This window comes from Cygnus olor, chromosome 2 (assembly GCF_009769625.2).
Source record: "Cygnus olor isolate bCygOlo1 chromosome 2, bCygOlo1.pri.v2, whole genome shotgun sequence".
Classification (NCBI taxonomy): domain Eukaryota; kingdom Metazoa; phylum Chordata; class Aves; order Anseriformes; family Anatidae; genus Cygnus; species Cygnus olor.
Genome location: NC_049170.1, coordinates 110,973,885 through 110,999,678, shown reverse-complemented (window position 1 = coordinate 110,999,678; position 25,794 = coordinate 110,973,885). Strand labels below are relative to the sequence as shown.

The 25,794-nt window shown below is 37.5% G+C and overlaps 1 protein-coding gene across 3 annotated transcripts in view; it reads right to left on the bottom strand.

Annotated features, from left to right (window-relative positions):
* Positions 1 to 1,860: 1,860 nt before the first annotated feature.
* MIB1 (MIB E3 ubiquitin protein ligase 1) overlaps positions 1,861 to 25,794 on the bottom strand; it is a 77,951-nt gene continuing 54,017 nt past the window's right edge. The window contains exons 13-21 of one of the 3 annotated variants that reach the window (XM_040547836.1): positions 22,931 to 23,063; positions 22,473 to 22,559; positions 19,470 to 19,631; positions 14,835 to 15,016; positions 12,849 to 13,041; positions 11,005 to 11,083; positions 9,359 to 9,472; positions 8,115 to 8,215; positions 1,861 to 2,904 (exon numbers count right to left, since the gene is read on the bottom strand). In XM_040547836.1, the coding sequence (XP_040403770.1) occupies positions 2,764 to 2,904; positions 8,115 to 8,215; positions 9,359 to 9,472; positions 11,005 to 11,083; positions 12,849 to 13,041; positions 14,835 to 15,016; positions 19,470 to 19,631; positions 22,473 to 22,559; positions 22,931 to 23,063 (1,192 nt within the window). In that variant the 3' untranslated portion in view covers positions 1,861 to 2,763. The remainder of the gene's footprint in view (positions 2,905 to 8,114; positions 8,216 to 9,358; positions 9,473 to 11,004; positions 11,084 to 12,848; positions 13,042 to 14,834; positions 15,017 to 19,469; positions 19,632 to 22,472; positions 22,560 to 22,930; positions 23,064 to 25,794) is intronic. The other 2 variants (XM_040547835.1, XM_040547837.1) reach the window with 2 other exon arrangements.

Below are 25,794 nucleotides of genomic sequence, written 5' to 3'. Positions count from 1 at the left end.
ACTGCAAATGCTCCTATAGCAATACCTTCAGTCACTGTGCCTATACCCATATGACTGTGATGACATGCAAATATTAAGAGTGTTATAAAGTAACTTACAGCTTCTCTGTCGTAAAGTACAAGCTTAACAGACTTATCTACTCATGCTACTACTATCTGTGCCTCCTGCAGACCGTGAGTGTTTAACATCCAACTCCAGTTTTCCATCCAGGATGCTTTAGATCAGTTCTCACTCAGGTGAATTATCCAATTTTTAATGCAAAGTTGAACTACTTTCAAGTAATTCTGACTTGTTTCAGTGAGAAAGCATTAGGAAAATGTCAGCTGCTACTGAGGTTTCAATTTTGAGCTGCATTACCAAGAAGAAATCCACCCTGCCTTTGTGCTGACCATATAGAGAGGTCCCCTTAAAGGGTAAATAAGAGACAATATTCAAAATTTGTCTGCCAGAACTAGAGGAAACTGAGGTACAGATCCAATGTATTCCAGGACAAAACTCAGAATGGATGGACAAATGGCATGTCTTATTACTGTATCATTTTTGGAGGAAGACTGACAGAAACTGAAGCCTATTGCAGACAGCTCAGTTGCCAAACACTACCAAAAAAAAAATAATCAGTCTTAGTGACATATACATTGTCCAAACAAAACCAGCACTGAACACTCATGTGCAATCAGAGCCTAAGTGGAGATAGTGAAATACTTAAGTGAAAAAAGCCTTTTATCAAAAAATTTCCAAAGCTCCTTGAAATCTTGTTATTTTAGAACAGGAACCCGAGCAAGAAAAGGAAGGGCTATTCAGTTTGGCCAAAAAGACAGATATATATTTAAGAACAAATAACTACTAGTATACAAAATTAAACAGATTATATTGATTCTAGATGATGATTGTGTCTAAAGAAAAATAACTGAAAAGAATCATGAACACATTTGCAATTCTGTATCAGAATTAAAGATGTGTGTAGAAAAGCTGTATATTACATCGTTATGTTAAAAGCCACTGGACATGCATTTTTCCAATTTATCACTGCATTTTTTTCCTGGAAAACACTGTTAAGTGTTTAGATCTGTTTAGAAGTTTACCCATCTTTACAGTTTACTAATAACATTCTTCTGAGACTTTTGCTAAGGTTTGCACAGTTCTGGCATATCAACATAAGCATCAAAAGAGATTAATTTTTAAAAAAGAGATCAGTTGTATTCCTTTACCCTTACTTGAATCTTCCCCTGAACTACCTCTTTTGCCATATTTTTGACATATGCAATCAGAATGAAATAAGAAATTCACCTTAGCTGCAAGGAAGGCACCTAAATGACTCCAGCTTGTATTTCTTTGTTCTGCATTCAAACAAATCCAGCAAAGGGCTACGTAAACTGAACCCTGCAGAATAAACCGCTGAATCTCTTAGGAGCAAGCCCACATTCCTGTTAGCTGCGAGCAACCTTTAAATCAGTATACTTTCTTCCACCCAGAAAGACAGAAGGAGGTACTTGTTATCAAAATGTTAACAGTTTGAAGTCCTCACAGTAGTACTTTCATGTCCATGAATACCTCTCAGTCACATCGGTGACAGCTAACTCCCTCAGCTGACTTCAGCTCACCTAGGCATAGCTCAAAATTAACTCCTCTTCCAGCAATATCCTGAATTGAAGTATTACCTATTAATGTTTGTCATTAATGTTCTGGTGTAACACCCAACACAGGTGAATAAGCTATATTAATTCTTTGCTTTTGCTGTTGATACCATTTGCCTGGAGACAACACAACTAATTTAAGAGAGGAAAATAATACGTAGCTTGCTTCATACATCATAAGATACAACACTAAAGTTTAACTTTTGGAAACTTCATCTCAGTTTTCTTCTAATTTGTAGACCCAGAATATTTAAATGGCCCCACATATATATTTGTTCCCCTACGACTGATCAAATTCACTCATCTGAAACAGATTAACTGACCCACTGCTCCTATGTTTTACTATCCAACCAAGTTAAAATCAATTCCATATGAAACTGTGTGGCTAGACAGACTTAAGAAGTTCACTATTTAAGTTAGCTTGAACCTGTTACACTAAAGTGCAGTTTGAGGAATGCAACATCTCCAAACTACTTTGTTTCTTTTCTTCTGTTTCCTTCCCAACCCATCCTCAGAAAGGGCACATTAAAGTTCAAATTAGCTTAACATTGTATTTTGAGGCCTGATCTTAGTGAAATAGTACGATGTTTATTATTACTGTTTAAGCACTGTGTATTGATTTTGCATTATTGTGTATTTCAAGATAACAATTCTTGTGAATCGTAACTGTCACAGGAAATCTGAACGTTCTCCAGAAAAGCATAAAACAAAAAGCACTACATATTTATATTCAATAATAACTGACAATATATTAAAAAAGGGGACAAAAAAAGTACATTGCTTGACACCTCATACATACATTACAAAACATGAAAGAAACCAAAACAAGATTGTCCCTTTACACTTAAAGGGGAAGAAAACAACAGAAAGGAAACTAAAAAAAGGACTGCTGTAAATTAGCTTCAGGCTCAGATCTTAGTTTTATGAGTAAAGTTAAAAGCTGACTGTTCAAATACTGTTCTATTATTTGGTGTGTTCACAGTCGTTAAACAATTACCATGTAATGAACCTGCGCTACAGTATTAGAAATGTTTTCTTTAGAACCTTTTACTGCCTTTCAGACTTGCAGAGATTTAAATCATTAAGATGTCCTTATTATTCATGAACTCTCACTGGTTCGTTCCACTGTTTAATACAAAAGGATCCTTCGTTCGATTGCCTTGCGGCATATAGGGCATTCACTCATTCGGTCTCCACAAAGCTGACATGTTCCATGGCCACAGAGAAAGATCATATTCTTCAGACGGTCCAAACAGACAGGACACATGGTCTGTAAAAGATTTTGACAGGTTATATAGTCAATGACAGCACTGATGCAATATTGAGAATGCAATATATAAATTACTGACAGTTAACCATAAATACGCCATCTTAAGCATAATAGGTCACTGGCATAGCATAATCCAGCGACTGAGCATATATTCCAAAACCTTATTATTTTTTTTTTAAAACATACATTTTTACATCACATTGATCTAAAGTTTTTGGGCTTTCCATGACACAAAGCCTGTGCTTTTTGTTCCTTTGCTTTCTGTTCTTGTGTTTTTTTTTTCCCTCAGATATGATCTCCAACTAAGGCAACCAAGTAGTAGGTTGATACCAAATTTTCATTATCATCACCCAAATTTGCAAAATTAAGACGCTATTCAGCAACATTCCCCTTTACATGATGTAATCTTTCAGGGAATAAACAACACAAAATTTTATGTCGTGCAATGCTCAGGTAAATGATTTACCAATTTCTTCTCAGGCTCCCTAGCTAATCAGGTACTTACCTTTACAGAAGAAGCACTAAACATATGTAAAAACAATAAAAACGCTGCATAATCAATATTACATGTAAAGATTCAATTCTGATAATTGCAGTCTTTACTCACGGAAATTATCTACATTTTCTATGAAAAGAATACCAAGTTGTATATGAAGAGCAATTAATAAATCAGTGACCTTCAGTCATAACAATAGCACAGCAAACTTTTAAAATCCTTTTTAATTGATGAATAATAAAGTGACAGCCAATGCCCAGAAAGATCTAAAGCTCTTCAACAGCAAAGTTTATTTTGTACTGAATGAATAAGGAACAATGTCCTTCACCTGTCATATATAGAAATTGAAGTTTTTGTAAGGCATGTTCCTTCACCATAAATATATTGCAGCATATCTTACATTAGGATTTCATCTTAAGAGGTGTATCAAAGGTTAGTGAATGAACAGATATTTAACATATGATAATTGTAAATATTGTTCTACAGTCCAACAAATCAAATCCATGATGTGCTCAGATCTGAGACGCACTAACACTTAAGAATGTATATTTTATATATAATATGAAATGCTAACAGGTACAAGACTTCAAACACAAACTCGTTTTATCACTACCTTGCACTTGTGACTTGTTTCCATACTAACTGCTGGGAGTTTACTTCAGTTTGTTCATTTTTGAGAGATACAAGCCATACTTGGAACCCTGTCCAGTATAATCTTAAAACATATTTTCTATGGAATTAATAGATATTACTTTCTAGGGTTGATTGCTTAGATGAAGACAAAAATAAAAACAAAAACAAATAAGTAAATAAATAAAACAGAGCTTAAATTTGCATGGAATTTGGCCAAATGCCTATTTTGATTTCCAGGACATCAGCATAATGTGCTAGTAGATATGTAAAACTTCCAGATAAAACCTTATGTCAATTTGTTATATGGAAAAGGATACAAAAAAATCACTCCACAAACACCATGCTCCAGCTCTGCCAGAACTTCTAAACTATCATACCAAAAGAGTCTCAGAAACTAAAAATTTGCAGATTGACTGTCTGTCAGTCAGTCCAGCTTATCTTTCCGTTCACACCACGTCATCATCTACACTTCCCAATGGAAAAATTAGAGCTTGCTTCTGCCAGTAACCTACCATCTTCAGTATGAGTGAAACAGCCGTCAGTTTCCAATGAATATGCAGTTGTCCTGTGACAAGTATCCATAATCCAATACCATTAACCTGATGTCCTTTGATAAAGGACTGACAAAGCAATCCAAATCTTACCATTGGAGAAAAAAAATTGCAGCCCTTATTCTACGTTTTTAGCTTAATTATTTGCCGTTTTGTCTAAATATAATGTTAGAATTACTGAAATTAAAAAGACTTGCTTTTCTCCAAAATGCTACATGACTATTTGAAAAATGGAAACACCCATCAAGGGATACAAAAATATCTTTTCAAACACTGTTGCTTCTTATGAATTAATTCAGTGAAACACAGAAATACTAACATTTTCATTTTCTAGATCTCTTCTGCAATTGCATATTCATTAGAATTGCCCAGTTTCTCCTGCTCAGTACAAATGTGGAATATTTAAAATACACTAATTGTTTTATTTCTTAATATGATACTACTTTAACATTTATTCTACTTCATAAAGTAGGAAAATTATTAGTAGCCTTCATTACTTAACTACCTGCTCATATGCACTTTTACAGGGGAATAAACATCATTATATGCCTTACAGCCAATTTGTGCCACAGCAGCAGGAAATAAGCAGAATCTATTTCCAGTAGTTTGCTAGAGTGTCCTCTGTATGAAATCACATTTTACATCTTTTACCTGCGTGAATCATTTGACTACTGTCTTCTGAAGGAAAACAAATGGTATAAAAAGGCACTATATCTGTTATATGTAAAAATAACTTCTATGGATAAGTAAAAGTAGGTCTGAAAAAGTACTCATCACACCTTTAATTATAACTTGGCCTGATAATTCAAATAAATCAATTTTTACCACTAACAATTTAAATGGCTTGAAATATTTCCTTATTACTAAAAACATTTTCTCCAACAATATACAGGTGGCACAGTGACAAAACAAATTTAAGTAGAAAGAAAGTGATGTAAGTATGGTGAAGGAACATACACAGGTATTAGACAGATGATGATGATAATGTATGAAATGGGGTGAAGGTATCACAATTACAGTCAAAAGGGTTCACATTCAGGGAATCCCTGAAGAATGGTGTGGTCGTCAGATGTGGGAGATTCAGCTGACATCAGGCATCACTTCTGCTTGGCACGAGAAATGGTTTTAAAAGCTTGCTGCACTAACATATTAGATTATCATTGAAGGTATGAGTTGAAACAGGTTTATACCTGCTGAAAGAGAACAAATTAATTTTAAGTACAAAACTATCATTGTAACAAAAGAGTGAACTGTTAAAGCACAAAGCAAAAGAATACATGACTGAGGTCAAATGCTATGCATCAATTCAAGCACAAAAAGATCAGATGACTAATTGTAATCAAATCCTTTCTACTCATAAATGAGATATAAAACTTGCCCCCTCACTAGAATAAGCAGTAAAGACAATAAGCAAAACAAGAAAGAGCCTCAAGCCAAAATCTGCACGAGAATGACCAGAACCACCTCTTTCTTGTCAAACAAGCATTGAATAATCATCTGTTCTATACTTATTTAAAAAAAAAATAAAAATAAAAATTAATGGACAGAAGGGCATTTCAAAGCAAAAGAATGAACCTCAATTCTCAAAGCATTCCAGTATTAAATCTTTCTTACTACTGCAAGTATGAAAACCAGAAAATACAAGTAGAAAACAACATGTATAAATTAATTATTCTTTTCTCCCTAGTACAACATAACTTTCTGATATTAGAAAGCTCCCTGCTATAGCAACTCCCTACAGAAAGACAAAATTATTATGAATGAAAGAGCACCTTATGAGAACTGAAAAAACAACTGAGATCACATCTAATCAAGGAGAAAAACTGTAAAATGAAGTAGTTTTTCTTTCACATCCCTCCACTAAAAAAAGTATTACCATATCCAAGCAGAACTCAAATCATTTATAAACTCATAAAATAAAGTAACCGGAAAAAAAAATACATCTGAAGAAAACAGATTACTTGGATTCGAGCAATCATCTGCATGTTTGGATCTATCATTTTAAATGCCAAAGCAGTAACCTTATTATCAACAAAGTTATTCTTTTCATCCAACAATGTTATAAAAAGTAAAACTGAAATAGAACAGCAGATCAAAGAAATCACAGATATGCAGTAGCTCCAGATGTTACCGTTCAGGAAGACATGCATTTTTCAAATGACAATTTTTAATCTGCATGTTCTTTTGCAGACACAAACTATGAAAGAGTATGCTTTTAGTCAGATATTAGAACTTCTACTGCTACTGGGGTCTTGGACCATACGACAGGAGCAGCTTTTCACAGACATGCCACCAAGATTAAAATTTGACAGCATATCAGCTCTCAAATATAAGGCATTTAGGCATGGGCCCTAGAACTGGTGACCCAAAACTTCAGTCTTAACTTTCATGCACAAGAACAGCTGAGAGTAACAACCACCTCAGCTAGATGTGATGCTGCCATCACTGAAGCATTACAGACTGCTGTAAGCCTCCAAGAGGAAAAGGCAAGCAGTATAACATGAAAGTTTCTCTGTCTCCTATATCCATTAAAACACTTTTTTTCTAATTATGTTATACATACGGAAGTCAAAAATCACATCAGTAAGTTCAACCAACAGTCAAATACTCCAAGTCTTTTACTGCTGAAAAACCTTAAATTTTCATTTATTCAGATGGAAAAGGTTTAAAGGTTGGACTAGATGACCTTATACGTCTTTTCTAACCTAAATGATTCTATAATTCTAAATGATTCTAAAAGCAAGGAAACCATGTAGTGATTTACCACAGGACAAGTCCTGCATGTAGACAAGTATTTCAATAATTCTACTGGAACTAGACTTAGAGGCGTAACAAATCTAAACAGGCAACTCTCAATTCTCTGAAACATTAATTTTGAGGAGTTTTGTTTGCTTTTATTAGGTTTCTAAATTGCATGCAACTTAATTAACTAATGAATTATCACTCTCTATAGCCAATATAAATAGATTTCCACCTGCAAATATGATGCATAATTACAAAAGAAAAAAACTCTCATTTCATTCCAAATATTCGAATAACTTAACTTACACTCCATGGATTTAATTTTGCAACCACACAAATTGTTTTAACAGTACATAAACCAGATGCTACAGTTAAATGCCAGCCACTGCTCAAAGGCAGCTCGTGAACAGACAAGTTAAGGTTCAGCTAGATACAGAGCAGTGAGAATATCTACTTTCATCAGTGTTCTGTGAGAACAACTTCTGCTGTAGCTAGTACATTCAGGTCAGCTGAACAGGCATAGGACGTTCTGACTGGGCAGACCACCCTATTTAGCCACACCAACATAGATGTTTTAATAGATGGATTATCAAAAATTGCCACTTCTTTTTGGTTTTTATTTTTAAATGTGTATGTGGAAGACAAATGAACATCACAAAAATTATTGGTTAACTAAAATTTAAGACCTGAGTCACTTCAATGTGTTATTTTGTTTTAAACAACAGAAGATGCACCGGCTTTTTCCAGTTACCTTAGTGGTCCATAAAATTTTTATCTAGCACTTTTACCTGTTCCTTGATGTCTTGTAACTGTTGCTGCAGCTTCTGTACATCTGCATTGACATTAGTGTTGTCTTTGTCTTTCTGCATAACTGGAATGTTTCCACTTGCTGTAATTTAGAGAAAATAAAGATATGTGATTACATCTAATGAAACTGGAATAATTATTTCCAGAACACTAACTATAAATTTTCAATTATCTGAAATAATGTAATTCAAATATATTTGATCATCTAACTTAATTCACTATAACCTCAATGCAGCTCAATTCCTGAAGAACTTTTGAGTTTTGTAGCAACAAAGTCAGCAAATATTTCCTCAATAATAATGCTCAAAATGCCTCTAAGCACCTCAGTGTTGTTAGAGTTTTTATTTGTCAGTGATGCTCCTCCAGTAAAGTTTTTTGCATGTTAACAAAAAAAAAGCAAGCCGAGTTCTTTCACACTGAAAAACACTTTCATCCACACAGCTGATTCTATCTGGTGATCAAAACTATACACAAGTATAGAAATAATTTGTTCAAATTCTAAAGCAACTCGGGTTATCAGTTTTGTCTTTGACTGATCCAGGAAGCAATGTTACTATATGAAACAAACAAACAAACAAACAAGACAAGTACTTCAAAAGACAAATTTCAAATTTACAAAGTATTTACAACCCTGATTTTAAGGGTTATACTTCTCCATTTATGAGTAGTGTGAAAAGAATGACTTAATATTCCAATACAGATAAAATTCAATTCAAACACTGCATACCACACATGCAGTCCATAAAAATAATTCATAGAAATTACTCAGAGAAGTCACAAGAAGTTTTAGAAAATCAAAGCAGGTGATGTAAAACTGAACAATGTCATGAAAGTTGCTTATATCTAGACGCTAAATATTTACTAGTTCTTTATTAGTCAGTTCCAGAAATAAAAATAATACATGTATGTACTCTCATGCACAATCACAGTCAATCTTCAGCTTTTTCTTCATAGGTCATTAATAAGTGGCCAAGAAGTCATATATGTTTCAGCTTCTACTCTGGACAATGTAGGCAGTCCTTTAGAGAAATGATTGGTTCTATCATAGCATTGTTACCAATATAGAAGGCAGCAAAAATGGAAAATGGATACCTGACTTAACATTGTTTTACTAAACTTTTCTTCAAAAAGGAGAGGAAAGATTTAGGTCATTTCAAAGAATAAGAAAGAAAATAAGAAGTTGGTAGGGGGGAAGGGAAAGAGTATGGGTCTTGGAGTCACTCACAAATATCATCAGTGGTATCTTCTGTACCTTTCCCTCCGCAGCACATTATGAAAGGCACTCTTCGCTCTACCACTGCCCGACATTGTACGCATTTCTTCATCAAGCTTGCACAATCTGAGGGGACAGAGAAATAAGTAAACTCTGAATCCTGCTATTCTCATTTTTCTTCTCTCTTAACACGAGCTTGTTTATTCTTTTCACAGTAACTATATACCAATACCATAACAAAGGTTTACAATACAAATATCTACTTGTGTTTGTTTTCACTTCATTTTCTGTAAATCACACGCATAAACAATCTCTTGTTTGGGATTCAAAGCAACCTTGTTCTATTTATTTTCTTTTAACATTATTTCTGGTGAGCAGGTTCCTCTTTTTCCACGCAAATATCTATTCTACAAGAATTACAGAAGTTAAAAAAGTAAAATCACGCCCATTTGAGACCAGAACTTCCAAGAATGTCTTGATTACCTGCTTTTTCCTTTATAACCAAGGATCTCACATATTGTACTAACATGCCAGGGGCAAACAGAGGTGGCTCCTTGACCTCAAAAGAGTAAACCCATATATTTTGATACCATCCTAGAATGAAAGCTAGCATTATTCTGCAAAAGGCAAGTGACAATGTCTCAAAATTGCCGAAGGTTACTGTGAATCAACAGAGTAGATCTTATAAAGTACACAAATTTGAGGACTCCTTCTCATCATGCTTACAAAAGATCTACAGAAAATGATCTGGAAAGAAACCTTTTGCATTTGTAGAGCCATTTGCTATCACTGTTACAGTTTTGACTTGGTAATGAGTATTTCACTGCTGAAATCCTTCACCACAGTGATTAATCTTTTTACTGTCCTCTTCCTGGGAAACTAATTAAAAAAATTCTCTCATCATCTTTCAACTGCAGACAGAGAAAGAGCCCAGATCAGGACTGGGATCAGGATCAGGAACAGTGAAGTCAGTGATGCAATGTCAGGTCTCTCAGCCAGAGCAGAGAAAGAAACCAGATTTCTTTAACAAGACCAAACAAGCAATTACTTATTGGAAAAGACTACCTTCCCCCTCATATAGTACCTCAGCAGCAATTACTGCTCTTCTCTAGTCAAATGACCCTTCAACAAAGCCTTGAAATGTCTGATGACAAGGTGGTGGCTGTATTCTCACCCAATTATTCTCAAGACAGAAGATTTCTGGAGACCTCCTAGGTCTTTCTGCAAGGATATATGATGTATCTTATAGAAAAATTAGAGCCCTTGGGCAAATCTGTAGATCACTAATGAAGCATATTAAAATATTTACTTACAGTATTTTTTAAAACATGATTTGCACTTTTGAATACACCCAGAAAACTATACCAAAACAATGAATGAAATTTATACAGCAGGCTGCTATAATCCGAGCAACCCTACTCACTATTAAATAATTCAGAGAGAAGCAACTGCTCTCTGAATTTCTGGAAATCTTCACTTTGTCCTCTAAATATTTCATTATCAGCTTGCCAAGTAATGCCAACCTTCTCATTATCACACCAAACTATCAGGTAAGTTGTACTCGAAGTCAGATCATTAATGAGCTTTCAGCAATCTTTTATTTAAAATGTTCTGTTTCAGGACTATTTCAAAAAGAACATCCTGTCAAGTCTACTTACTCTCACAAGCACACATATGACCACAAGGCTGGAAAAGCACTGCTGCCTTTTTGTCTGAACACACCACACATTCTTCAATCTGTAAAGTACAATAAACATACATATGAGAACAGTTTATCTTCTGCTGTCTACATCAATTTGCTTTTTCATTCTCTTTGGAAAGGCATGTGGATTTTAAGAAGTTCCATCTAATGTTAGTTATGTTTACTAATTCATCACCTCAAAATTCAATTTAAAGGAATTATCACACTGACTTCTAAGAAGACACATTTGCTGGCATTATTTTAATGTTCAGTATACTGACAGGCACACAGAAGCAGCTAGGACAGTGTGTTTATTTTTCTTTACTCTTTTCTCTTTCTCTGCTCCACCATTTAGATAAAATTGTATATATGTATAATTCATATACAAATTATATGTATACTATATATACAAATTTGTATATATATAATTGTAATGTAATATATACAAAAACATATTTGCAAGACAAATTTACAATAATTTGTTTTATATTCTGGGTTAGGGTTTTCCCATGCCCTTTAACGTGACAAACTATGGATATAGTGGCCACAGACACCTCAAGCCACTCCATTCATACGGGCCTGGACCACTTCTTCTAAAACTGCTGTCCAGGTTCATTCATTTCTTAGCACTGCAGATATTGCCCTAAGTGTTTATACAGAAGAACATTAGAAAATTATTGAATAGATACTCTCCAAATTAGCAAAAGAAATCCAAGAAAGGTTATCCACAAAGGTTAGCTTTCACCTAGGAAAGCTGATTTCCATAGATCGTCTTCTTTAGATGGATGAGGGGGCAGCAGACTTACTTTGCTGCTCTGAACCCCCGTGGCAGAACCTTTCCACTGACTATAAAGAAAGTTTACAGAAAAGGAGCTCACACTATGTTAACATTTCGCCTTCGAAAATATGCATGGCAGAATGAGTGAACAGTCTAAGAAGAATAGAATAGAGAACAGTAAAAACAGTACTAATTTGTATTTGCAAGTTGTGTATTTACTCTGAGACAGAGAAGAAACACAGAAGCCGACTAACCAAGGGGGTTTGGATAGAGATAAAAAGAACAGAGTGGGTTTTCTGCAGATCAGAAAACCTGTAAGTGGAATATGAGATTTTTATTTTTTTTTTTTAAACAGCCAAAAAGCAACAAGGAGGACAAGACCTGGCGATTACTAGGAATAAAGGAATACTCAAACAGAAAAACAATGGGGATGCGCCCAGCCTAGTCACAAATACGTGGGAGCAACCATCTGGGAAACATGAGGAACTTACTGGGATTAGGTCCCTGAAATAGGGCACAACTGGTTGATATTCTGAAGAAGAAACTGTAATAAAATTCATTGATTCAAAAAGTAATAATAATAAAATAAAATAGAAAAAGAGAAAATAAAGATGAAAATAATACTGAATAAAAACAAGCACATAACGAGCTCAGTTTACAGATGAATAATCTTTCCAAGCAGCCCTAAGGAATAAAAGAATTCAGTACAACTGAGGAAATTATATTTCAGGAAGAGCAGCAATTTATCTTAACATGGGAAAAAATAAAACAACTTCAGGTGGCTGTACTATGAACTCTGATGACCTGAGCAATAAAGACACTGACATGGAGAGAGAGAATGAGGGGCAGATAGGACACGAATACAGGCAAACAGACAAGATTATCATACAATGTTGGGACGAGATATCAAAAAGACTGAAAATTCCATCCAGTGAAATACCTGTAAGGCAAAATACAGCTTAAAATATACACTTTGCCTTGACCTCTTTTTTACTTTTACATTAAAAATAGAAAGAGAAACAGAAAGCTTTGGAAATGCTTACCTTTGTCCTAGACTGAACTTGCTCTTTACAGATGAGGCATTTTTTCACCCGTGGTGAACACAGAGAACACGTGGCAATATGTCCACACGGGCCAAACAGAGTGTCTCTCTTCATGTCTGAACACACCATACATTCTTCTAAGGTTTCAGAGTCATTGTTGATCATAGACGGACTTCGGGAACCAACCTGACCACTACAAAGAAACCTTGCAGTTAGACTTTTTTTTTTGAACTCATACTGCACATCAATTAGCTGCTTATCTGTACGTTCCTATACATTCAAGCATCAGTGTATATCATAACACAATCCCAACTGTATTTTCCAAAGTGCACAGTTGACACAAGTGTGAGGTCTCGTGCTCAGATTCGTCATTCTTTAGAAACAGACCACACAAATTGGAATAGCATCTTGTAAATGCAAAAAAAAAAAAAAAAAAACCTTCCCTCCCATCTCATGAGTTTAGTTTTTAACAGAGTAATAACACCCTATAGATTCAGAACTGCACACCATACCACCTAGAAAGCCTGAATATACTTGTAATACTTTCCAAACGGCTGACTTGTAAAAGAAGCCCCGAACTCCTGAAGTGACCTCACCCTGCATGTGTGTCCTATGCTGCAGCTCACCCAGCAGAGGGAGCATGGGTTAAATGTAAACAGCTCAGCCCTACAACGCTCACAAGCCCATAAAAGGTGGCAAGAAATAAGAACAGCCACGGTGATGAGGCTGAGACAGACAAAAAGACTCTGCAGAAAATGAAGCACCTTACGTGCTAGGGCAACATCAACAAGAACAGTCTCTCTTTGTGACATTTTGAAAGTACGTTTTTCATTTCCATGCACTGACTTTTGAGCAGAGTTAAGGATAAGAATCATGTAAGCCAGTGACAGGAATACAACTAGGACGAGTAGCAAGCTGTAACTTTTCACACTAAGTGCACTTGATGACATTTTCGTGAAATTATAATTCCTAAAGAAGTGCTTCTGAGGTGTCAGGCCTAACCCCTCTTTTTTCTTTTTACAAAGTCATGCAGTCATTCAGCCTGACAGGTACTCAAGAGGTACTCCATGCATCCCAGGGTCAGCCCTGAATTCACATTATTCTGGGTTTTTCTCCATTCCAGCCCTCAAAATTTGCCCAGAAAGATTTCACAGCCTTTGTGGGCAACCAGACCCGGTGCTCAGTTACCCTTTCAGTGATGTCCCCCCACCTCTTTTCAGGAGTTGGAGTTTTACCAACCTCCAGCGGCACTTTGCCACCTCCCCATTCCCCCCCTCCCATATAAAAAAGCTTTGTGCTGTGCTTCTAGGCCCTGGTACTGCAATCCCCACCCTAACTGAATGTAATAACCAGTGCTGTTTACTTCTCAACTCATCAAAATCCTTGCAAACCAAGCTTCGGGGGAAAAAAAAAAAAAAAAAATTACCCTGGTGACCATCTAGTCCAATTCTCTAAAATTGCTACAACCCAGTCCCGCTTAGAAAGAGCCACTTCAAAGTAACCAAACCCCAAATCTATTCAGTCTCCCACCCTCCCAATATAATTCCTCGCAGCCTGGTCAGATACCTGTTTTTCCTTTAATTACAAACCTCGGCTTTTCCAAACACACTGGTATAATGCCTGCAGCAAATCCTCAGCACAGGAGGTGAGTGAGAACAGTAAGCAAGCCCTACTCAGACCCAGCTACCGCAAGACAGGAGTGCAACCCACCGTGGGCTGGTACCAGCCAGAGGAGGAGCAAGGCCTGGGAATGAGGCACAGTTCAAACTTCAGAGTGTGAAACTCTTGTAAGACTTGCAGAGGTTTCAAGGAAGGTATGTGTAGATAGTATTCAATGTATCACAGAATACAAAGAATTGAGTGAAAGCCAAGAAAAAGCTTGTGCATTTTAACACTATAGGTAACAAAAGCACGATGTTTTAAATGCATCAGTTGATCTACAGAAAACAGACATTCAGAAACGGGGTATTTTATTAATATACATACCTGACTTTTTCTTTGTGGCATTTAGCCAGTGCTTTGCAGAGGCTAGGATCAGGGCAGAGATCGAGAGGAGACTGCCCCTTCTTATTACGAATGCTGAGGTCAGCTCCGTTGGCTGCCAGGAAGCAGGCAATGGATGCTGCGCTCTTCTTCTCCGCTCCCTGAGTGCCAAGTCCCATTATTAACTGAAAGACAACAAATACGTAAGCAACTTGAGAGACTCTCTACAGTTACGAGCAGTCTGGCCAAAGGAAAGCACGAGCACATACACACACACACGTACGAATCTGAAAGCTCAAGGAAGCAACTCTAGAACTAAAAGCAAAACTATCGTATGGTTGCTTAATTCTGTACTCAATTTTCCTTTAAGGAACTACGATTCTGCAAGGAATAGTTCTCCTATTGAAGCACTCCATCTCCTGCACGCTGCACACACTTGTCAAGGGGCTGTCCTACTACGCAAGCATTAAAGGGCATAGTCCCACTGGGTCTATACTGAAAATACAGCCAAAGCATGCTAAAATTGCTGAGTACACATGAGAAGCTACCACCACTGCACTTGGACGGAAAACACAGCTGAACACAGAAGTGAACACACTTTCAGTAGCCTAGTGAGTAATGCACCTGCCCAAGACAGACTTAATTTTAGCTGTCTTCTCAGCATGGAGGGATTTATATTCACCTACCTGTCCCTAATCATGTAACACTGCTTCACCCTTTCGCAGCTACCGTATCTGTGTATTTTCTGTACTAGTGTACCTATTATGCACGATCCGCAGGGCCAGCCAGAAAAACAAAGAGAGAAGGCGCACTCCCACAGCCCCACAATGACAGGATTCACCTACTCTGGAGTATTCTGGGCCTTCTCCCAGCATCTTTTTGTACTAAAGCTTGATCAGATAAAATGCAGAAGTGTAATGCAGACTACATATCGTGTGAAACTGCTGGCACCACCAAGAGTCCCTCAGCAAACCACACAAGACTGTTATTCAAAGGAGCAGCCTGGGCACAGCTGGCACAGATTCAATTCAAGGAGTTTTAAGTGCTGAATTCCGGAGTCACAAAGGCTTCAACACCGGGAGAGAGGCAGGATTTTGCACACACCTCACTCCCACTAATTGATTTAAGTACCCAACTTGACCGATTTACATTATTCTATCCCACTTCTGTTTTGTGCAGTCTATCCCTGTACCTCTTCTTCTAAAAGCTGGGTGTCAAGTACCACCCTTAAAAAAATTAATGACTATTACCCTAGACAAAATGATCTTTTGTGTTTAGAGAACTAGGTGTGCTATTTTAGACGCTGCAGCATATAGGAATAAATTTCAAATACCAAATATCTGTCCCATATCCAAAGGTTGCATACCTTTGAGTCTGAACCATGAAGAAAACTGTCTTCAAAACCTCTCTAGTTACTCCTCCCAGCCCTCAGAGGTGACTTGTGAAGAACAAAGCTGGGTTTGGGCCCATACCTTGCAGCATGTGAAGTACGCCTTCGAATTCTCTCCCCTGCCTTGATTATCTGCAAGATTATCTTTGCCACCATACAGCCATCCAGTTTTAGGAAAGCAATTTAAAAATAAAAATAAAAATCAGTCTACAGTTCCTTCTAACTGGAATTTTTTATATAAATAAATGTTACTTAAGTGCTACAAGACTCTTGAAGATTGCTTCATGAGTTCATGGATACTCGTGGTCCAGCACACTTTCCTATGATCAAATAAAAACTGCATAGCTTGAAAGATTTCATAACAAGACAAACAGTAAGTTACAGAGAGAAATTGGTTTGTGGTGTTCAGATCACGAAACCAGTTTTGTTTAGAAATTCAGCCCGTTTCTCTGCACTTCAGTTACAGCATTAGCTGAAGTGAAGCACAGACTTTATCTACAATCTGTCTACCTTGGGTCCTGTCTGTAATCCAGCTGTGGCAGCACAACGCCCAGTGAAAGCCGATTTGCTCTGAGACTGGCAGAGCAGACGTTCTTTGAAGGCATGCCTGCAACCAATCTGCTCTAGTCCTCTCTTAGTTCCTGGGACGCAAGTTCTCTTACCATCCACACTTGCACCTCACGGGCTCTGAGCTGTTCCAGAATGAAACAACTATTGTTGTTTCTCCAAGAGGAAAATCAAACACAGCTACCAGGATATTTTGCTTCACTCGGTATGGGCATACACTACGCCAAGACTGGCTCCTCCACCTGGAACAGTCACCAACATCATTCAAGAAAATCTCGAGTCCTAGAATACCTTTGCATGCTGTATGCTTTAAAATCATCAAGACAATATCACAACACATGACACTTGGTAGTCTGCAACATTTCAGGCACACAGGATGGAGAAAAAAACAACACAAGCAAAAATAGACATTATGTCTTCGGGCCACTACAGCTGCAGCAAGTCTCCTCTGGAGGAGGCTAGATCAGAAATGTATCAGCACAAGCCAGTCCCAGCCCATCCACCTGCAGGAGAGAAGTCTCTTCCTGGCACAATCCACACAAACACTAATTATTGTCTGCGTTATTTTAACTACTGACCCCTTAACCAGTACGTGACCTAACTGACTTCCATCAGAGCTCCTTTAGTTTAAACTAGCATTTATGCAGTGGCTACATTTTAGATCTTAGAAGTGTTTTAAGGGTCCAGAAGATGTCTGTATTAAAATACATGACATTATATAAGGCCGTGGAATTATACGTTTATTTAGAATAAAAAGTGTCATAGGCTAAGGAACACTGAATCTGTAATAAAGGAACTGAAATGACTTCTTTTATGGTGTTGGGGACTGGACTTCAGAAAAGTTCTCCTCCTCCCAACTGTACAATCTTCATAATGAATGCTAATAAAATACACTTATTATTCATATTGATGCCTAAAGTCGGTAGGGCTATCTGTACTGTCAACTGTTGACAACATGCGTTTTAAATAGTCTGTCTTATCAAAATAGCAACTGAACAAAACTGACAAAAATTGCTTCAGTTATTACAACAGCTTAATACTGACATTCACAAGGAACTACTCGAATCAATACTAAAGAATTCATTCCATAAAATTCCACTTATTTCATAAGTTCCCAGTATCAGTAAAGTATGTTTTGTATTTAAGCCGTGCTTAAAGGAAAAAGTAACAAAGGGTAGATTTTCAATGAAGTTGCTGTTAAACATGAAACAGCTTACTAACAAACACAATAAAAATCCAAAATATAAAATCCTGCAAGTGAAATTTCATTTCAGTTGAAAATACTGAAAAACAATAATTGTTGAAGTGCTATACTACAATGATGCACCCTAGGGCTCAGCAGGTTGGTATCTTAAAGACAACAGCCCAGAGATGTCTTTAAGATACCAACCAAGGTGAAGCCAAAAGTGTAAATTTTTTTAAACCTATACAGCTCAAATGAAACTACAAGAAAACAGCATGGAGAAGAAAACAAAAACTAAACCATCTTTTTCTCTGAAAGATAAAACTCAAAAAGACAATTTAAAAGGTGAAAACCACACGTCTTGTACTAAAAAACTCAAAACACAACTCATCCAGTTTCGTTGTGGATATCACTAAGATAGACAGGCAACTGAGAAATTGATGTATGAAATGCGGAATCTGAGAAAGACCACTTGCTTCCTGTTCGTTCATTTCAAAATTAAATACGTGCACACAAAGGATTTTGACCAGTCTCACAGAGTCCATTTCAGATCATGGAAACACATCTGAGCTGCAATCGGTTTCTTCCCGTCCCTTGAAAGGACACAAGCATTTTTTTTATAGATGGCAGCCATACTTAGGCCGGTGTATTTCAGTGAAATGAAGAAGCCTATTTGAAAAATATTTGTTGTGCAGTTGAATTACTGTTCTGAAGAAAGACTTTTCAATCAAGTTGTTTTGGAATGAAATGCTGCAACTATCACATATAGTTAAAATTAGAAAAAAGTATTATGATATTGGTAACAAATGACTCAGCAAATCTGATTCCCTGTTATGCTGCACATCTTCACTATTTACAGAAAAAATGCTGTTTGCTTTCCACAATTCAAGTCACTCCATAATTTTCCTCTTCCTATCAGCAAAACTATAAAATTTATCGTTGCACATACTCTTTGGACAGCTTTTCAAGTGTGAGCACTTTTTTTTTTAGTAAAAAGATTTTGACCTTTTTTAACAGGAGTTTGACTATTTCCTTACTATAGCACCATTTCTGAAATTAACTCTGTCAGGAAGATACTTAATCAACATGCAAAGATTAAGAATGCTTTGTTCTAACAGAAGAAGCTTTTAGAAGGTTGGAGAAGCAGCTAGACAATTAAAGCTACGAAGTCATGCAAGATGTTGCACCACAGAAAACATTATTTTAGTCTTATTCCGTACTGTATTACTGTACTTTTGATTTTTGGCAGCCACATGCGTTTGCTATGAAAGAGTGCTGCAGAACTATTTTGAACCCATATTTTTCTTTAATAAAGGCAGAGACTAAATGTTAAAAACTCCATAAAAAAAAATCTGCCTATACTGCAATGTAATGCGGGATATACTTTAACTTATGCTGCCAAAAAACAGTTCAACAGTACAGAAGCTATATAAGCTACAATAATAAAGAGACAAATGCATAGGAAAAAAAAAGGAATAAATAAATGCATTTTATTTACTGTGTTCTTTGATGGCTCCCAAGCAGTATCTACCTTGCCCACATCTTGCATGTCTTGGAGTTGGCGGAGCTGTGACAGCGTGTGGTGCCTCAGGGCTTCATGCAGGGGAGTATCCCCATCTTTATCCTGAATATCCAGCTTAGCACCTGCACGGACTAAGAGCTGAAAAGAGAGAGAACTCCATTTTAAAAACCAAAAAACAGCTACTCATTCCATTTAAAAATTAATTTCAATGAAGGATTTGGTTTAGGATGCACCGAAGGGTTATATGCACTTAGGGTCCAAAAGGGTTATATCTTGCTACATTTCACAGTTGAGTTGATTTAAATTTATTTCTCTTGCTTCAAGCTCAGCCTCCAACTGAAGCATTTACCTCTTTCAAACATCAACTTTATTTCAGCAGAAGCCTCATGCATGGCTGAGTGAGAGACAGATGCATTCTACAGGATTCCTTCTACCTTTAACTCTAATAGATTGCATTGTAGGCTCTCTTGTAAGAGTAACATATCAGAAACAGAACAAAACGGGCAAAACTTCAGATATGCATATATTCCGTAATAATAGGTTTCAATGACCTCAAAGATCACCACCTTCACACCATGCTGAACTTTACAACTTAATGTATAATAACCTGCTAATGTACAGTATCCTCAATTAACAAAGTAGTTAAGCACATACTTAGGTTTATCCTTACGCAGCAGAAGACACCAAAACCACTATTACACACCATCTTTGAACGCTTTGGAAAGTACTGAACTGTAAGACTCATCTTTAAGGCTAAAATTAGCCATGCCCCTACGACATACGTTCCAGTTCATACGATATGAAGCGAGCCTAAGGCTGCATAGGCCCTCCCATTCATGCTGCACTTGCACCCAGCTCTCCCCTAATTTGATGCACCAGAACTTTCTTAAATATGCTGTCACACAAAACAGCCAACACATGCTGACAAATAACAATGCCCTTAAAAAAAAATTCTCGTTGGTGCTATTCGGACACCCACAGATAGCAGCAGCTGATGTTTTAACTTTAGTTTTGAACTTTTGCTACTCTGCAGAACTCTGAATTGCAGTGGAGACAAAAAGCATGGCCTAGAAACAGGAATATACAAAGGGTAATCTCCCTCTTTAGAAATAGCCTGCTTGCAAGGATTTCAGCCTCTCCAAATCAAAGAATCTCAGGCTCTAGAAAAGGCTAAAATTAAAATACCTCAAAAGGAATTCAGAAGTTCTATGTCAAGGAAATGCCTGTCTGTAATTGATTGCAGCTTATCATTTCCCCCCAACCCTTTCTTCCACAACTGAAAGCAAAAAAAACCCAAACAGCTGACACTCACAACAGTCCTCTGGACATCTTACACTCTCTAAATGGACTTACTCTGACCCAATTTTTCTTAAACTCACATCCTGTCTGCCACTAGCCATGTTCTGTTTCAGAGTTTCTCCTGGAAACAGTAGCATGTTATGAAAATTCCCCTGTCACTGCTATGGCTTTCTAGTAATCCCTCTGAAGAAAATCTAAGAGAAAACTCTTTTCAGAGCAACCTGGAATCCCTGTCTACCATGAAAACTCAAGGCCTTTGCAGAAGATAAAAATAATAATAATAAAGACCAAAAAAAAATTAAAATTAAAAAAATCCCCCTTTGTCATGACTGCAGAGCTTTCAAAAGAACCCTGCTACCTTTGACCACTATTCCACAGATGCCTGAGGGTACAACCCAACCCTGGAAAGTACCCAATAGGAATTAAATTTGAAATATAGGAGCCAACATGTTCTTCGCATGGCTGCATGAGTTATTTTAGGACTTCTCAAAGCTAATCCAGCTCTGAAGTAGGGCTGCTCTATAGGGTCATTCACGTAAACATTCTTGGATGTATGTATGTCAACCCAATCCATATACTAGCCCTCCAACGTGCCTACCTTCCTGTCATCCGCTACGTTGGTATTGTGTTCCCAGGTGCCCTGTCAGTTCCCGAAGGGCACAAGAGCTCACCAAATAAATATAGCTGCAGAAAGGCTTGCAGAATGCAAGTGACTCTCCGAAACCATTCTTTGGTAGCAAGTGGTTCCAGATATAGGGCCGTATCACATGTTTCACTGTAACGGGATCACATCCATCAACCCGTGGAGATGGAGAAACCTTACAGCAAAATAATGCCAGACAGAGCCACTGACACAGCTCTGCACCGGGGGCACAATTCTCTCTAAGCCTGAGTAAAAATCATTTTTTAATATAGGATGATTCTCACAACACTAACACAAAAACTACACAGAGGGCCCAGGCCAGGCTGATGGATTCACTTATAGCAAACATTTCCTACAGCACTGAGCACTCTCTCCAAGCCTCAACAGCCCACTCCATGCCAGAATGGGCAAGCTGTGCTGGACTCCAGCTTCCCATGCCATCAACAGTTTTGTTAAATTTTTTTTTTTTTTTTGTTAAAAGTATTAAACTTTTGCAATCATGTGAGCAAGAACAGAAATTGCATTACTTTCACTGCTGATTTTATTACTGCTTATAGCTTTCCCAAGCTAAGAACAGGGAAAACTACACAGTCAGGAGTGAAACTGATGAAAACGATACCTCACCTAGTTAGTTTGCAAAAGCCATGAACGAAAATAATTACTCATCAAAAATGCTATTCTGAGGTCCCATTACAAGACCATAAAGCTCAGACAAATTATAGAAGAACACACAGAAGATCCCCCTCAGTCAACAAGAAGGGATGCCGGAATTAGCAGCCACAGAGAGGAGACCATAACATACATATACAAAAATTTAGCATTCCTGAAATTTCCTTCCTATTGCCTACTGACCTTCTGTACTGTTGGTGGGTTTCCAAATTTATCAGAATTAATCATACAAATATTCAATAGCTGTAACACGCTGCTAAACCATTATTTTTTTTTTTTAAGTTCATGAAGCATCTCTGTCTTAACAGCTACACTCAGCTTGAACTAAGCACCATTCATCTTATGGCTGATTGCAACAAGATACTTACCCTAACAATTTGTGTGTGCTGTCGTTCAACGGCAAGGTGCAGAGCAGTTTGCTGGTTTACGTTCTGGATATCCAGGTTAGCATTGCCCTGAAAGATATTCAAAGCATTAGACCATTACCATCCCAGCAATTCGTCTACAGGCAAGGCAGTCGATTAAAGCACCGAATAAAACCCTCACTATGATTCCCACTTTGAATACTTGAGAGCAGTAGTGATTAGCTACTTTAATTACTCTCTGTTCAGATGTTGATTTGTTGAATCAAACCAGGTATCAAGCTGTCCAGTCTCCCTGCGCTACTAGGCCATTTTAATGATCTCAAAAGCAAGTTTGACCTTTACAGCTCACCACGCGGCCTTCCCTGCTCCACTGCTTCTGCAGGCAGCTGCAGCAACCTATTTTCACATCAGATGGTTAATTGAAGTGGGACACTTAAATCCTCCTGAGAAAAGAGCCCTACCTGATGCACCAGAAGTTCAGCCACTTCCACGTGGTTATTGAGAGCTGCCAGATGCAAGGCAGTGTAACCATCATCTTTTTTCTCATCAACAATCCACGGTCGCGGCAACTTGGACAGCAATACACGCATTGCACTGAAATAAATAAGCAGAGATGGCATAAGTGCATTTGTGAAGGATTTGCTGAATGACAACGGGACAATAGCAAAAGCAGTATTCATTTGCAGAACTACAAAGTAGCAGTGACAGAAATAACATTAGCCATTTCTCAAAAAAGAGAAAAGTGGGTGAAAAGTTGTACCAACAGTTCCAAAGTCTAAAAATTTCATGTTCAGTTCCTTCCAGAAGAAGTACGCAAACAAACCAGCCAATCACCCTGCACCAAAAATTACCCTAACTATTACTCACAGAGATTCTGAAACATAGAAGACAGAAATGCTTCTCCCTGAAAATCTTCATGGCAAACTTTACTTAATTATTTAAGAAACAAGTTTCATTACACATTGGTTTTCTTGAAAATCATTACTTTATGAACTGATGCTATTGTCCCTAACAGTTAAGGCTTTCTATTTCTAGGATAAAACTGAAGCAAGATCTTTTAGGAACAGAAGAAATGAATGCTGAAACTGTAAAGTGAGATTACTGGAATACAGGAATTTCGGTAACTGACAGTAGCCGAGTTTAAGAAACCATGGCAGTGTCCAGTAATCTACCCCACTTCTCTATGTGTTTACCAAGACACCTACCAAGGGAAGTGGATTTATGGTGAAAAGCAACTTGATTACTGTAGTATTAAAGCAGGCTAAAATCCATGAAGTACAAAGAAGGCAGTGATAAGGGCATTAATAACACAACACTAGATGAACAAATTGGTCGATCTGTATTCTCTCAGAAACACACTTTTCTCAAGCTCACCTGTCTTTGCCTAGCTTGTGGAATAGGCAGGTAACCAAACTTGATTCCCTTATCGTTCCGTATTTGTAAACAGTACACGTAGCTCCCTTAAGGCAGTTGCTCAGAGAAGAACAAAAAAACAGAAACTGCTATAATCTTGTTCTAGAAAACCTCTTCTATCAACCTGATCTTTCCTTTCTGTTGAAGCAAGGTGTGATTCACAGGAGAAACAGACGTGCTCCACAAAATTTAAACTTTAAAATCCAATACTAGCCAACACAAGCGGAAGCACTGAATTACAAACCGCCTTGCAATGTAGGTACCATAACTGAATCAAACGGTTCTTCATTAGCCACCTGATATTGCGAAGGCAGAGTTTCAATAAATATTCTCACAAAGCAAGCCTTTTACTCAAAAAATATTTGCAGCAGATAACAATAAGCCATCTGCCCTGGTAAGCAATAACTTAGCTCCTAATTCATTCCACTGACCGGTTGCCTTGAACATCCACACGGCATAAACACTATTCACTCCTCAGCTCTGTCTTAACATAAGCCAACAAGTTCCCTATTAAACAAGCAAAAAGCTGCGGTTCTGGCATGGTTCACTCCAACGAGCAGAAATAAGAGTCCCTGAGGTAGTCTGCAGTATCATTAAGAACATGCACTCCTTCCTCTGCACTACTAGGGCTAACAACATTGACTTCTTAAGCGTCTCCTTGCATTCTCCTGATCCTGCAGAGCACACTAGACAAACCCTCAGTTTCACCCTCTTCACACCAAAACGCTCACTTTTCTCCCGATTCACAGCGTACAAAGTAACCACCATGAAGTATAACTGCATCTTCTGGCCCCAGGCCCCGAGGAGACCGATGGCCAACTTCTGCGTTGTGTGTCCACCGCCAGTGTGCTCTGCAGGGTTGTCCTCTGCAAAACCACAACATCTTCACCAGGAACCAAATGCATTTGGCTGTCTGCGGGTCACCTCCGTCTTCTCAGACCTCAACACAAGCACGGCTTTCTCGAGGTAAGTGCACAATTTAAAAGAAACAGTTCTCCATCTCTTGATTTTTTGTTTTCCTGGCAGAACTAAGCTTCTTGCTTCCTCACAGTCCACATCACTTAACACAGTAAAGACCACAATACTTAACAGGTTGTACACTGCTCAGCTTCTGTTCATCACACCTTCTGCAGGTTCTGTCGCATGCTAGGACAAAAAGCTAGAATATTTGAAAAAACAACACTAATTCTTTCAAAGACTGAGGATTTGAAGATTTGAAGACAACTGCAACTACACCTTGAGGAACGCTATGGCAAGGCACAAAGAAGCGTTTCTCTAAATATAGCCGGCCCGTCTCCAAAGTAGTTCTCGTCACTGAACAAGGAACAGTCTTAGCCATTCCAGCTTACATTTTATGTTCTTGTCTTCCGTAAGGAAATGAGGAAACTGCCAACTCCACAGATCTAAACCAAACTAAAATAATACTTAATGTACATTCACGTACTTTAACAGATGCATTGGGAAGTGAGCGTGCTTCAGAAACATTACTGTTGCTATTTCTTTAGCACCTCATCTCTAAGAGAAAATTAAGAAATTAATGTAGTAATTTTATATGCTATGAAAAATACCACTCATCCTAATATTTGCAAGAGCACTAGCCTCAGCAGTTCTGTTTTCAGATCTTTTCCCACTTAGTTTGCTGTCAAACACCAGCAAAACTTTCTTCTGAAAATCATCTGTAAAATATTTGGGGGCTAAAACAGTATCTTAAATAAATGAGATCCTGGTATGTTTTTGGATGCTTTTAAAATGCTTTATTCCTACTGAAAAAAACAAAAAACAAACAAACAAAAAAAAACAATCAGTAGGACCAACAAAACAACCAACCTCTATGCAAAACAGAAACTTATATTACTTCTCACCGTGAAGCATCAGAGGACCAGTAACTAATACTCAGTTTCTTCTGCCTGTG